At 43.6% G+C, this 13726-nt stretch overlaps 1 protein-coding gene across 7 annotated transcripts in view; it reads left to right on the top strand.

Annotated features, from left to right (window-relative positions):
* Positions 1 to 769: 769 nt before the first annotated feature.
* Positions 770 to 13726, top strand: part of MTDH (metadherin) — a 56772-nt gene continuing 43815 nt past the window's right edge. For all 7 annotated transcript variants that reach the window (XM_072734253.1, XM_072734251.1, XM_072734248.1 and 4 more), the window contains exons 1-2: positions 770 to 1458; positions 13018 to 13119. In XM_072734253.1, coding sequence (XP_072590354.1) covers positions 1060 to 1458; positions 13018 to 13119 — 501 coding nt within the window. In that variant the 5' untranslated portion in view covers positions 770 to 1059. The remainder of the gene's footprint in view (positions 1459 to 13017; positions 13120 to 13726) is intronic.

Genomic DNA, 13726 nt, shown 5'->3' with positions numbered 1-13726 from the left:
CGCCTCTGTACCCCGTCGCAGGGGGCACTGGGGAGAGCGCTGGGGCTGTGCAGGCTGGGGCCAACTGGCCTCCAACATAAATAAATGGACTCACATGCCGCTAAAAAAACAATGAAAAAAAGAGGCGCTTCACTTCTTCCTAAGCACCCAGAGATGGTCAACACCGGTCATAACAACAGGCTTTTGCAAACTCCTCGTGCAGAGCTGCATGAAAGCTTAACCCGACCGGCGGGGACGCAGCGGCCCGACCCGGGAGCAGCCGCCGCCCCGGGTCCCCCGAGGCTCCGCAGCCGCAGGACGGCGCCGCCCCGGGCTTCCCAGCCTCCGGGTCCCGGCAGAGGCCGGCCAGCGACGCACCGGTGCTGCGACCCCGGGACCCCGGCACCCCGGGACCCAGGGCGGCGGCGGAGCCCGCCCGGCACCGCTCCCCAGGGAGAGCGGAGGGCGCAGCCCCGCCCCCGCGGCCGAGGCCCCGCCCCCGCCGAGCGCCACGTCTCCGAGCGCCCCGGCCCCAGCGGCCCGCGGAGACTTCCGGCGCGAAGCCCCGCCCAGGCCCCGCCCCTCTCTGCGACCCCCGCGCCCCGGACTCCGCCCCCGCCTAAGCCCCTCCCCCGCCTCCGCAGAGCGCCGCGTCTCCCGCTGCCAGGCCCCGCCCCGCTCCGCGCTCCCCGCGCTCGGACTCCACCCCCCGCAGGAGCCCCGCCCACGTGACCCGCCCGGGGCCCACGTGACCCGCGCGCCCCGCCCAGGCCGCCCACGTGACCCGCGGCCGTCCCCGCGCGCGGCGTGGATCGCGGCCCGAGCCGCCATTGTTCCGCGAGCGCCGGCAGCGGGGCCCGGCCCTGGCGCCGAGACGCCGCTTAGCGGCCGCCGCTGGAGACACGCCGTCCCGCCGCCCCGTGCCCCCGGCGGCCGAGCGAGGCGGACGCGGCGCGGCTGCGAGCCCCTGTCCCGGCGGCGACTGCCGACCCCCGGCCCCGGCCCCGGCGCGAGGGGCGGCCGCGATGCGCTGGGCCTGAGGCCCCGGCCCGGCGTCCGCGCGCCCGCGAGCGGGGGAACATGGCTGCGCAGGGCTGGCAGGACGAGCTGGCGCGGCGCGCCGAGGAGGGCTCGGCCCGGCTGCGCGAGGTGCTGTCGCTCGGCCTGGGCTTCCTGCGCAGCGAGCTGGGCCTCGACCTGGGGCTGGAGCCGCGGCGGTACCCGGGCTGGGTGATCCTGGTGGGCACCGCCGCGCTCGGGCTGCTGCTGCCGCTGCTGCTCTGCTACGGCTGGGCCGCGGCGTGCGCCGGCGCCCGCAGGAAGCGGAGGAGCCCGCCCCGCCGGCGGGAGGAGGCGGCCCCGGCCCCGGCCCCGGCCCCCGGCCCGGGCCCGGGCCCCGACGACGCGGGCCTGCCGAGGAGCCTGCGGGGCGACGAGCCGAGGAAGCGGAGCCGCAAGAAAGCGCCCGACAAGCCCAAGGTGAGCCGCGGTGGGGCGGCGGGGGGCTGCCCGGAGCGCCCGCGGCTCCCGCCCCCGCCCCCGGGGGCCCGCCCTCGCGATCGCCGCCCGGCCCGCAGCGGGAGGCGGGTGCGGCGGGGATGACGGAGCAGAACGGTGCTGCCTGGGGTCGGGCGCAGCCGGGCCGCGCCGCGCCGCGCCGCCCTGCCGCGCCCGCCGCCTTCCCGCGGTGTCGCCCGTGGCGGTGCGTGCCGGACGCCCTTACCGCTGAGCGGAGCTCGGAGGCCGCGCACAGCGACGAGCCGCCCCTGGCCTAGTTTTACACGCACCGCGGTAAGCTCTGTACCCCGCAGCCCGGTAAAGTAAGTGTGACCCCGGCCGTGCTGCGTGGGACGCGCTGGTGTGTGTCGGCGGCGAGAGGCACGCGCGTGGGAGGTGGAGCCAGCCCTGGAGACCCCGGGAACGACGCTCAGCGCTCCGCTCGCAGTGCACAGTGCACGGACCGGACCGCGACGGGTGGCGATGAGGCCTGGACCCGGGCGGACTGATTGCGTTGAAGGGGTTGAGGAAAGGCGCTGGGAAAAGTGCGATTTGAGTTCACGCGAAAGCAGTGAGTATGTTGTCGATGCTACGACCAAGACTGAAGTCGGTGCTGAGGAAGGGACAGGTCACGGGCAGTGCGCCGTGAGGCCCACATAAGTGGTGACGCTCTGCCTGCTGATTACGAGGATGTAAGATGCTTACAAAAGCTAGAAGACAGTACAGCTTTATCAACATGAATTCTACCTTGGTTAGGAGAGGAAATAGAACGATGTGGAACATGATATGATTAAATTCGTTGAGGTTACCGGAAAGTAACGCTATGGTCGACGAAGAGAACTTGGCTCCAAGTAAGCAAAGAAGGTGATCTTGGAAAAACTACGTGCATTAGTAAGGCCAGACGCTGCGTGGATGAAGCAGGTTGTGAAAATTTCCAAGCCCTGTTTGGGAGGTCTAGAATTTCAGATAGACTTGAGCGGAGAGACAGGTGCTCCAGGAGCCCAGCCGGAGCGCCTCGTAACACTCAGACGACCCTCTGCAGAAGGAACAGACGCCTGTGAAAACTTGCACTGTGAAGAATACTCATCAGACCTAGGACTTGCTCCTTCTCTTTTTCACTTTAGTTAAGGAGTGGGGCAGTGAATGAATAAATAAATCTAACATTGAGCTTCAGGGAATGGAGAGTGAGACCACTAAGCAAATGGTTGCGTGCTGAGTGAGAAAATACTCTGCCTCTCCCAAGCTGCAGAGGTGTTGAAGTTTGCCGACATTAACAAAATTCTAGCTTTCAGACTTTTTTGACGGCAACTTGAAGTAAGAAACACATTTTACACTACAGTACCTGCCCTCCACTCCACATATCAGACCATTCTGTTTTTCTTTAATCATATTTGTGACCCGTCGGATTAGCGACGCGTGACCCACAGAACAGTCCTGCCTATGGGACTGAGAAGCGAAAGCACCCGTTTGTGTCCTGCTCAGATGCTTTGTACTGCGAGTGCTAAGGATTTACTTGGAGAAAAGCACACTGCTTGAGAACTAAAGGCAGTAAAAAGGAATACAGTATTTGTATGTCTCATTGTGAAGGGGCTACAAAAGTAAAAGCTCATTTGCTCCCCAGGGAGCTTTTTATTCCAGTTGTGGAAAAAGATAACACTAAAAAACAAAAAGTTGACAGTGCAAACCCAGTGTGGGCCCAGGAGGCTGTGTATGACCTTATCACACAATCTGGCTTTGAAAGTGGGTGGGAGCAAGGTCCTGAAAGAGGCTCAAGTAGCAGAAAAGGAAGTAGAGGAAGACTTAATTCTGTCAGCCTGGCAGGAATAGAGAACCAGAGTTAAGTAAGGCATTTAACCTTGCTCTGGTGGTTAGCTTTATAAATTGGGGATCTTAATTGCGTTAAAATACTGCAGAATTCCTCAAAATGTTACCTCCAACTACTTGGGATAGAGTTACTTTGAATGTTTATTAAAACTTACAGATTCCTGAGCACCAGAATAGATCTTTAAAATTCAGAAGCTCTGGGACTGAGTCCAGGGAACCTGCATTTTGAATGAACTCCCTTGGTAAATCCTTGCTATTAGTTTAAAAATCACTCACTGGTGTCGGACCATGATATCCTTAGTATAGGAGAGCTTTCTAAGTTGAGTCATGTTTAATCTTAGACTCCATCTCCTCATTACCACATCATTCTGATACACATCTTAGGATCTACCTTACTCTGAGCCAGCTAAACTACTAGTTTTGTGAAAGGATGTTACATATTTACTTAAATATTTTATTTTCATCTTTTTATCCCATTATTTTTAGTTCTCTCAAGTCATTCCAAATTTTGCAACTCAAGTTTTTAAAATTTGTTTCTAGTGACTTATTTTTATCTGTAGAGTGGCTGGTATTTAGTTCTTTAAAATCTACCCATAAGCACTTTTTTTTTTTTTTTTTTAATATCATTTTGGTTTTTATCCCCTAAGAGTATCCTGACATAGGTCTTTTAGGGTATGAATTGCAGGTTGTTTCCCTATTGAAAGTGACGGAGGTGGCACTTTTTGCTGGGCTTATTTCTTGGCATTTTTGGAAATTACTGATAATTATTTCCAGTGACACCTAGTACAATGTGAATATTAAATGGGCACTCAGTAAGTATTTTTAACTTGACTTAATCTTTTTTTTTTTTTTTTTTTTTATTTATTTATTTATGATAGTCACAGAGAGAGAGAGAGAGAGGCAGAGACACAGGCAGAGGGAGAAGCAGGCTCCATGCACCGGGAGCCTGACGTGGGATTCGATCCCGGGTCTCCAGGATCGTGCCCTGGGCCAAAGGCAGGCGCCAAACTGCTGCGCCACCCAGGGATCCCTAACTTGACTTAATCTTAATTTAGGTATATGTAAAATCTCAGGTAACTGGTCTTGAACAACTGCTCTGAATTTTAGCTGGAAGCCTTTAACTCAGGATCAACTTTGACGAAAATTCATCTTAGTGAAAAAGTTATTTTTATATTAGCGTAAGACTTCTCATCAGAATTAGCCGTAGTGCAGTTGTCGATAGCTATAAGCTTGCTGAATAGTGTTTTGTCTCCGTTTGTTCTGTGTAGCCTTGCGTCGTAACTGGCATTCAGTAAATAATTACTGAATGCGTAAAGTAGTCACATGTCCTACCGTTCCCATTCTTCATGCCTGGTAAGTAGCCATACGAGCCACCGTTTTATTTTTACGGTGGACGGTGGCTATCTTTGCCTCTTCTGGCTAAAATCCTGTGAAGTCCCGTCATTCTACAGCCAATAAATCATTCTGATAGTGGGTGGTGTCTTTTGTAGTTATTACTTCTATTCCAGTTTCATTGCTACTGCCCTACTTTTGGACTTTTTTGTCTTTTGTTTAGACTATACTAACAGCATCCTGACTGGTTTTCCTGCTTCTAGTCTCTTTGTTGCCATTCCTTTCTACCGGCTCCTGCCAGTTAAATCTTTTAAAGCCCAGTTCTGATCATGACTTTCATGTTCATATCTTGTCAGTAGTTTCCCCATCATATGTTGAGTAAAATCCAGTCTATGACATGGCCACGATGGAACCCCATCTTAGATTTATCTCCTAACCATTATCCCAAATGCATTCTCATTAGCTAGACTACAGTATCTCTTTATTCACACTATTTTGTTCCATTAGAAAGTCTGTCTTTCTGTATTTTTCTACAAGTTCTACTTATCCTTCAAGGCCCAACTATCTCTACCATAAAGCCTTCCCTAGCTAGAGTTAGTCTCTAGTTTTGTATGTAGTTTTGTATGTTTATTTTATGTTCTGTTATGATATCTAAAACAAGAAGACAGCATTGTCTAGGAATGTACCTGTAGGACAATTCCACATTTTTTTTTCCTAGCTCTGTGCATGCCCCTGAGTGATCAAGAAAGCACCTCGAGTATTGATTTTGAGATTAGAAATTAATCTTAGTAGGTGAACTTGCCAATGGGGAATCTCTGAATAATGGGCATCAACTTTGTATTTATCTATAATTGGACCATTTCTCTCATCTCCTCGTATGGTAGGTGTGTATACTTAACTTCTCCACTTGGAAATCTGACATTGGCCTCAAATTTTAATATCTGCAAAACAATTCACGATACGATTCCCTGCTTTCTCTCCTTGTCTTCCTCATTTCTGTAAATGGTAAAAGACTGCCGCCCATTCAGTTATTCAAGCCAGGAATCTAAGAATCATTCTTGATTCTTCCCTTTTCCTCACCTCTTTATATCTTCCCTACCTCATGTCTAATCTATGAGCAAATACCATCCATTTTATTTCCGAGATGTGTATATTCAGTCTGACAACTCTCATTCTTTTGTCTGGCACCTTAGCTCACTTATATAGCAGTAGCTTCTGCAAGGCTGCCTCCAGTCCTAAAGCCAACACTGATCTAAAATCAACACTTCAGTAGCTTTTGCATTTAAAATCTAAACTTCTTTCCTAAGTGGCTCAGCACCTGGTTTTCTTTCTAAGCTGATTTTAAGTTAATTTCCTCTCATTATAACCTCCAGCAATGGTGATCTTTTTTTCAGTTCTGCAGACTCTTTCACAACCCAGTGCCTTTACATGAACTATTATTAACACTTCTGGAATAATCCCCCCCCTCCCCCACCGTTGTTCTCATCAGCCTATAGATCGCACCTTAAAACTCTCACCATCCTAGGAAATCATTTTCTGATCACCCTATTTGAAATAGGCATCCTCTTTTATTTTGTCTCAACCTTTTATATGTGGGTTTTTTGTTTTTTGGTTTTTTTGTTTTTTGGTAATTATCACAGTTTGTAAACTGTGTACTTGCCCATTAATTTTTTTGAGGTCTTTTGCTTCCACTAGGGAAAAAGCCTTGCTCACCTTGCTATGCAGTTGCAAAACAGTGCCTGGCATGTAAGAGCCTTTGATAACTTTCTGTTGGACTAAATTCTGAATGAAGTACTATAATGATATCTCACAGCTTAATTGGATAATTTATTTCATTAAATAAATTTATCTTTTAAGATATTCCTAAAGAATTATATCTTTTTTTCTTAGGTAGTAGTTTTGCTGTATTATTTCAGGTATTATAAAGGTGTAAATTATATCACTTGCCACCTACATACAGGATTTTCTTTTTACCTTTAAATCACTAGCCCTCTCAGTTTTTTTTTTTTTTTTTGAGTGGAAATATATTTTTCATGTAGCATGGCTTCTGAAAATAAGCCAAGTATCCCCTATGTTTCCCAGCTGAAAAACAGCCACTTACTCCAATGTCAGGACAAGCTGGATGTTTTGAGTGTGTTGAACTTCCTGCAATAAGTCATAATACACTTTAAAGTGATCAACATTCTTTTTTATGGTGACTTGCAGGATTATTCAAGGGAAAATTTGACAATTATTTTTTTAAATTTAAGTACAAGGTTTATTGTAGTTTCATATCTTTATGATTAGGAATTTGACAGTTCCTAATGTTTGGAGTTTGGACTTAGCCCTCTTAGTTTTAAGTAATAAAAGAATAATCATTAGGTTAAAAAATCGTAAGTCATAGTTAAAACAAATATTCCCGATTTTACAGAAAAGGAATCCTGAGATTCATAAAGATTAAATAACTTACTCAAAGTTACAGAGCAAAAAAGTTTCAAAGGCAAAATAAACAGCATCCTATTTTTTAGTCTACTGACTCGGCTGTTATTTCTACTGTGGTTTCCATAGCATGTTCAAGGATGTTTCATTCATAGAACAAGTCCAGTTTTCCCAGTGATTTAAAGCTCTCTGTATTTCTTTTAAAATTTACTTTTAGAATCAGAAATTTGTGCTGAAAATTGTGAAGACTTTTACCAAAGCTCCAGCATTTTGGCTTGTTTGGTTATATGACAGGACTTTTTCATCTTGTCATTTTATCCAGCCAGGGGCCTAGTAGAGAAGACCTTTAATAGTTCTGCTTATCTTAGATACTGAGAGCATCAAGCAGTAAGCCCTCTGAACCTCTGGGTTTCTTTTACACTTGGGCATTCCTGGTTAATGTACTACTTCTCAAGGTCATGAAAGCTTTGAAAATATTTTTAAATTAATATTATTATTCAGGCAAAATCAAGAGCTCTAAGTGAGGAATTGGGGTTATTTGACCACTTTTAAAGTTTGCTTGCTATTATACCAGAGATCATCCAACAGGATCCAAGAAAGTACATGGCTGTGTATCCGCTGTATCATGTGTAGCCCTTATCTCAGTACCCATCAGAGGTAAAATCTTGATGGTAAAATCAATACTGTATTGAATTCTTCAGAAATCCTCTTAGCATAATTTGGCCAGGTGACAGATGTGGAGTGTCAGGTCTATCCTGTGAGAGTAGCTCTGAACGTCAGTGATGCAGTCAACAAGTAGGTAGTTTGGAATCCCTGAAGAGTTGAGTCTTTGGCTAGGCAAGAGAGATCTTTACCACTAAAGGAAATATCTTAGGGTATACAACCAGGATTTCGCAAATTTGAATTATAGGCCATATTTGTAAGATTGTTCTCAGTTATTCAGAGTTTAAAATTGGAGTTGAATTTAAAAATAATTTGGTAAACTACTGTCACTGAAACTGTAATTTATTGTATGTTTAGTTTACATAATTGATATATTGACATTTGACGGAAAAAGACACAGTTTTATGCTTTCTAATAAATAACAAGGAATTGTTCTATCGTGAATTTGTATCAGAACTCTTCAAACCTAAAATAAACTGAGACAAGGTCTCAGTTCATTAGATTAAGTGTTGATCATGTAAATCATCTGGCAAGGTACTTGGCACTTGGCAGATACTTGGAAATTGTTATAGACTGATCTATCAGCTATCAGTGATATTCCTTGAATTTCTGTAACATCTTGCCTTTTTTAATCTTGTGTATGAAGGGAGTAATATATATATATATATATATATATATATATATATATATATATGCCTCCTATGTGTTCAGTACAACTTTGAGCTAGGAAGGTTGAAACTCCAGTGAAGTAGTAACTTGTCCAGGGTGGCACACATTTGGGAATTCAGCCCTGATTTCAGCTTGCCTTCATATCCCATACTGTTTTCCTTTAAGGGTTAAGGTTGGAGGGGTAGGGAGAAGAGGTAAGAGTATACCTTTGTCTTGTATTTTAATGTTGCCTCCTCCTTTTGCTAGGTTCTAGGCTTTTTGAAGGCAGAGATTGTGCCTCACTTGTCTTTGTTTCAAGATTTTAAGGGTTCTACATATTACTCTATTATGTTCACTTACTGTATGTCGAGTGAATGAACATAAGTGAATATGATGTAATTTTCAACTATAAGCAGGTTTTTTTTTTTTTAAAAAAAAGACAACCTATTTCATTTATATTATAGATAATGAAATCAAAGGTTAAGTCAAGGAAAATGCTTATTATAATCACAGTATAGAAGTTTTTTTTTAAGATTTTATTTATTCATGAGAGGCACACAGAGAAGCAGAGACACCGGTATAGGGGGAAGCAGGCTCCGTGCAGGGGAGCCTGATGTGGGACTCGATCCCAGGACCCTGGGATTATGACCTGAGCCAAAGGCAGACACTCAACCACTGAGCCACCCAGGCACCCCTAGAAGTCAAGTCTTATTTATTTATATTAGAAGTTAAGTATTAATGCCAGCTTTGTGCAATTCCAAAGCCCATGGTCTTTTCATACTCCTTTTTTTTTTTTTTTTTTTTTTGGTAGTTGGTAGACTGCCCCTCTAGTTTCTAAACTTAAGCTGTTTCCAAGTAATTTGATGTTAGGGTTTTTATATATTTTATATATAGAAATAAAATTTACATAGGTAAATGAAAATAGTGTTCTAATTGGTTTCATTTTAGAAGTCAAATGTTAAACTTTATATATGCTTATCTTAGATGTAGATTTTTTTGCAGTTTATAATCAGTTTAACAAATATGTATAGGCTGCTCAAATGGAGTAGATGTTTGTTATTAAGCACATCATCTTATTCTGAACCTCAAAACTTCTGCTGGAAGAGGGGGCATCTGGGTGGCTCAGTGGTTGAGCGTCTGCCTTTGGCTGGGGTCGTGATCCTCGGGTCCTGGGATCGAGTCCCACATTGGGCTCCCCGCAGGGACCCTGCTTCTCCCTCTGCCTTTGTCTCTGCCTCTCTCTGTGTCTCTTGTGAATAAATAAATAAAATCTTAAAAAAAAAAACTGGAGGGTAAAGTCTTTTCATTTATCCTTGTTACTGAGGTCCTTAGCCCAGTGCCTGGTATTGGAGTACTTAATAAATGTTTATGGAATTGTATAGAATTAATAATTTGAAGGTTGACTAACATGAAGAATTTTAGTATCTTTAAATCAAGCATTATTAAATAAGAGCCCCTACTCCACTGCTATGTGTCCCCCTCCTGCATTTTATTTTCTTGATTGTCAGCTAGGTATTTTCATTCTGATATATCACCACCCCTCCAAACACACACAGTGTTCTTTCATGAATGAGATTTTAAAAGAACGTGGCGTCAGAGTTGGGAAATGTATAATAATAAGGCAGATAGAGAATTGCCTACAAGGAGTTTATCCATATAAGAAATGATTATATTACTTTTCTGTTACTGGTTGATTTTCATCAGAGTTGGAGGATGTTCTTGTCTAATTTAAAATACAGATTAGATTGTATGCCGTATATGAAATTAACTTTGGTTAGTCCTGGAAGGGACCCTTGGAGTTTTCTAGAAAATTTTACACTAGGATACAGTTAGAGGCCCGTGTAATGGTTAATCTGTAGAAACACACCATATATATTAAGGCTTCATGATGAGAGAAGATAATACCTTTGTGTAAAACCCAGATTGGCAGTCAGGTTGTATTTAAAGTGTTGATTTGCAGTTAGTTTTCATGTGAGCAGATCTACATAATATGCTTCCATTTCTGGATTTGCTGATTTAAGCATGGTTAACAATTTTCCGGGACCGGGCCTTCTTGACCAGCTAGTGGCAGAGTAAGAGGACAGATTGGTGTTGCTGGGTAGAATAGGGCACAGCCACCAAAATGTGTCCTTTTCTCCTGCTGCCAAGAGCTCTGTTGACTTTATTCTTGGGATAGGATGCTTATTATTTCATGTTATCAGGCATTTTGGGGGAGTTGTTGCTGACTTACGGACTCCCAGTAGTAGTAAGAGCTATAGAAAGCCCAAGAGTTAGCGGAACAGTGGGAAATCTGCACGGACCAAAGGAACAGCTGCAGTTACGGCAATTGCTTGTTTTTGTTGCAAAGAAGGAAGTAAAATGGTCACAGGTTGGTGTGGGACCACCTCTGGCTTGGTGGTCATTTCAGAGTCTATGAAATGGAAACGGGGTCACTGATTAGAGGACTCCAGATTTCCTGTTTGTTCAAGAGGAAAGATTATTTCATCTTTCATCTGGGAGCCTATATCAACAGTGTTTGCAGTTGGTCTCAAAGGAATTGCATTGAACTTTTTATGTACTTTTAACCACTTAATTTCTCACCTTTTAGCACTTAATAAATAAATTAAAATGGCTCAATGTAGTCATTTACATGAATAGAATGGAAGTGCTGTATAAGTGACTATGATGGAAAGTTTCCTGAAGGGTTTAAGTTAAATTTTAGAAAGGTAAGCCTGTGAGCTGCCAGTTCGGGATGGGAAACTGGAATTAGAGCTGCAGGATTACTCGGGTGGCATAAGGCTTGTATAGAAAGGTAAAGCCAACCATAGGAAATCGGGACAAGTTTGGCTAAAGAGGACAGTATGAACTAAGAACTAGCATATGAGAATTGACAGGTAAGATGGTGATGTTAGAAAGTAGTATTAAGCAGTTTTATATTCCTGCTGTGGTTATGGCTCTAAGTCCAGATTCCGCTAAGGGTTTTCTTACCTTTTTCTGTGTAGTAACCCCTGCCACACAGGCATATACCTGTACAGGAAGGTCAGCTAGAGGAAGCAGCATGAAAGTGACAGAACAGCACGGGAGAGAGAAAACCAGATGAAGAGTAAGGAGACCTGCGTTTGGCATCTGACTTCCACAAGTTGGTTAAGAGCCAGCAGATTGCATTGGGATTAAGTACGAAATCCATCAGCTAGAAGACTGCTTTTGTTTTGGTTTTTCTGCCATTAATCTGAGGAAGCCTACCAATTGGGATTTAGAATATTAATAGTCTCTCTAATTGTATATACCTGATAATTTTGAACAAACAGAAGTTACATTATAGAAACTTGAACATTCATATTGTTCTCTTGAGTATGGCTCTACTATAACGAGTAATCTGGTGGAAGTCTATCCTGCAAGACCTGGAAGATAAGGCAACTGAAACTCGTATATTGATTTACTGACTCACTGTTGGAATATGAGGATAGGCAAGTGAGCAGAAGTAGGATCCAGGGACGCCTGGGTGGCTCAGTCAGTTAAGTGGCTGCCTTCAGCTCTGGTCATGATCCCAGGGTCCTGGGATCCAGCCTGTGTCTGGCTCCCTGCTCAGTTGGGGGTCTGTTTTTCTCTCTCCCTCTGCCCTCCCCCGTGTGTGTGTGTGTGTGTGTGTGTGTGTGTACGCATGTGTGTACACACATGCACTCGTTCTCTCAAATAAATAAAAATCTTAAAAAAAAAAAAAAAAAAGTAGTAGTAGTAGGATCCAGAAAGAAGAGGTGAGAATACAGATACCTGGACCTCATTCTTCAAACTCCTAATTCGCAATACATCTCTGGTGATAGGGCTCAGAAATGTTACTGGGGAGGGGGGAGGTTAACCCCCAAAACCTAGTGATTCTGATTAAAAGTCAGATTTAGAAGAATTCACAGACTTAATTTATTCATGAGCACCTCTAAGAGCTATAATTTTATTTTAGAAGTATTAAAGCTGAGGTGGACTTTTTAAGTTGTAGCAGCAGATTGGTAAATTTCTTAATCCCACAACAGTAGAGATTTAGGCAATAGAATTACAAGAGACATTAAAGATAATATAACCAACTGGTAAGTACATGGACCAAATCTGGCCCCCTACCACTGTTTTATAAATAAAGCTTTATTGGAACACAGCCACACTCATTAATTTAGATCTATGGCTGCCATTGTACTATAATAGCAGAGTTTTGTAGTGCAACAGAGATGATGTGGCCTACAGAGTGTAAATATTTCCTGTCCCTTTACTGACAAAGTATGCCAGCTTTTGAGTAGATCAGACCTATCATTTTATCTATATGGAAATAAGATTCAAAGATAATGAGTGAAACATTCTGAGATTATACAACTAATTGGTGGTTAGAGCGCAAATACAGTTTGGTTCCCTTTTTTCCTGCTTTCGTTCAGGAGGAACTGATATATGGGTAAGATCGGAAAATATATTTGTGGTATAGTATTTTATTTATAGGTTCATTATTAATTATATTATGAAACGCAGTTAACCATGAACAGTAGTCCAGGTGTTAGATAACATGGCTATACAGAAACCTTTTTAATTTGGGTTGGGCGGTGGAATTTGGTTGTAGTATATTCTGTTTCCTGAGTATAAATCTTTTGTTTGATCTATCAAGCAGTTTGATAACAAGATTCTTGTATATTGCTCATGCAGCCAAATGGACGGACTGTTGAAGTGGCTGATGAGGAACTTGTCCGAACTCCTCGAAGTATTACAGCAAAGCAGCCCTTAGAGACAGATAAGAAAAATGAAAAGGTAAGTTTGGGAACATATGAAATTATATGCAAGGCTCTTAATAAGAGAGTAACATATAAAAATGATGCTTTTCTGTTTCACAAAAGTGTACCTATAGAGCCCATTTAAGGATAACTGAAAATCTGGATTTTTCATAGCATATAGGTGGTGAAGGTTTAAGTAAGTTGTTTTGTCTTTTAACTTTTAAAAGGAAGGCTGTCACTAAGTATTTTAAATATCATGTGACATTACTATTCATTTTGCCAAAAGTTTATTCATGACTTGAACATCTTTTGTATGAGTAAGGTTCCAGGTATGTGACATGCCTCTTACTTGAAAACAGAATTGTGTTATCTTTGTTAATAGTGCACTTCTGACATAAAAAGCTTACCACAATTGTTCCGTAATATTCAGTGTTGAAACAGATTGCTGTTCTCATGGAGACATAATTGTCTATTTACTGTAGACAGTTTGACTTTGTTTGACAAAAGGGAATATTCTGTACTCAGGTCATTATTAAAATGTTTGGATGTGCACTTTTTAAGTTTTCAAATAAGACAGTCTATCATACCTCATAAATGATACATTCCTGGGATTTTATTCAGTTTTCAGTGTTAGAATTGACCTT

Source organism: Vulpes vulpes, chromosome 13 (genome assembly GCF_048418805.1).
Source record: "Vulpes vulpes isolate BD-2025 chromosome 13, VulVul3, whole genome shotgun sequence".
NCBI classification, from domain to species: Eukaryota; Metazoa; Chordata; class Mammalia; order Carnivora; family Canidae; genus Vulpes; species Vulpes vulpes.
Note: the sequence above shows the minus strand (reverse complement) of the source record. Positions and strands in the feature narration are given on the sequence as shown.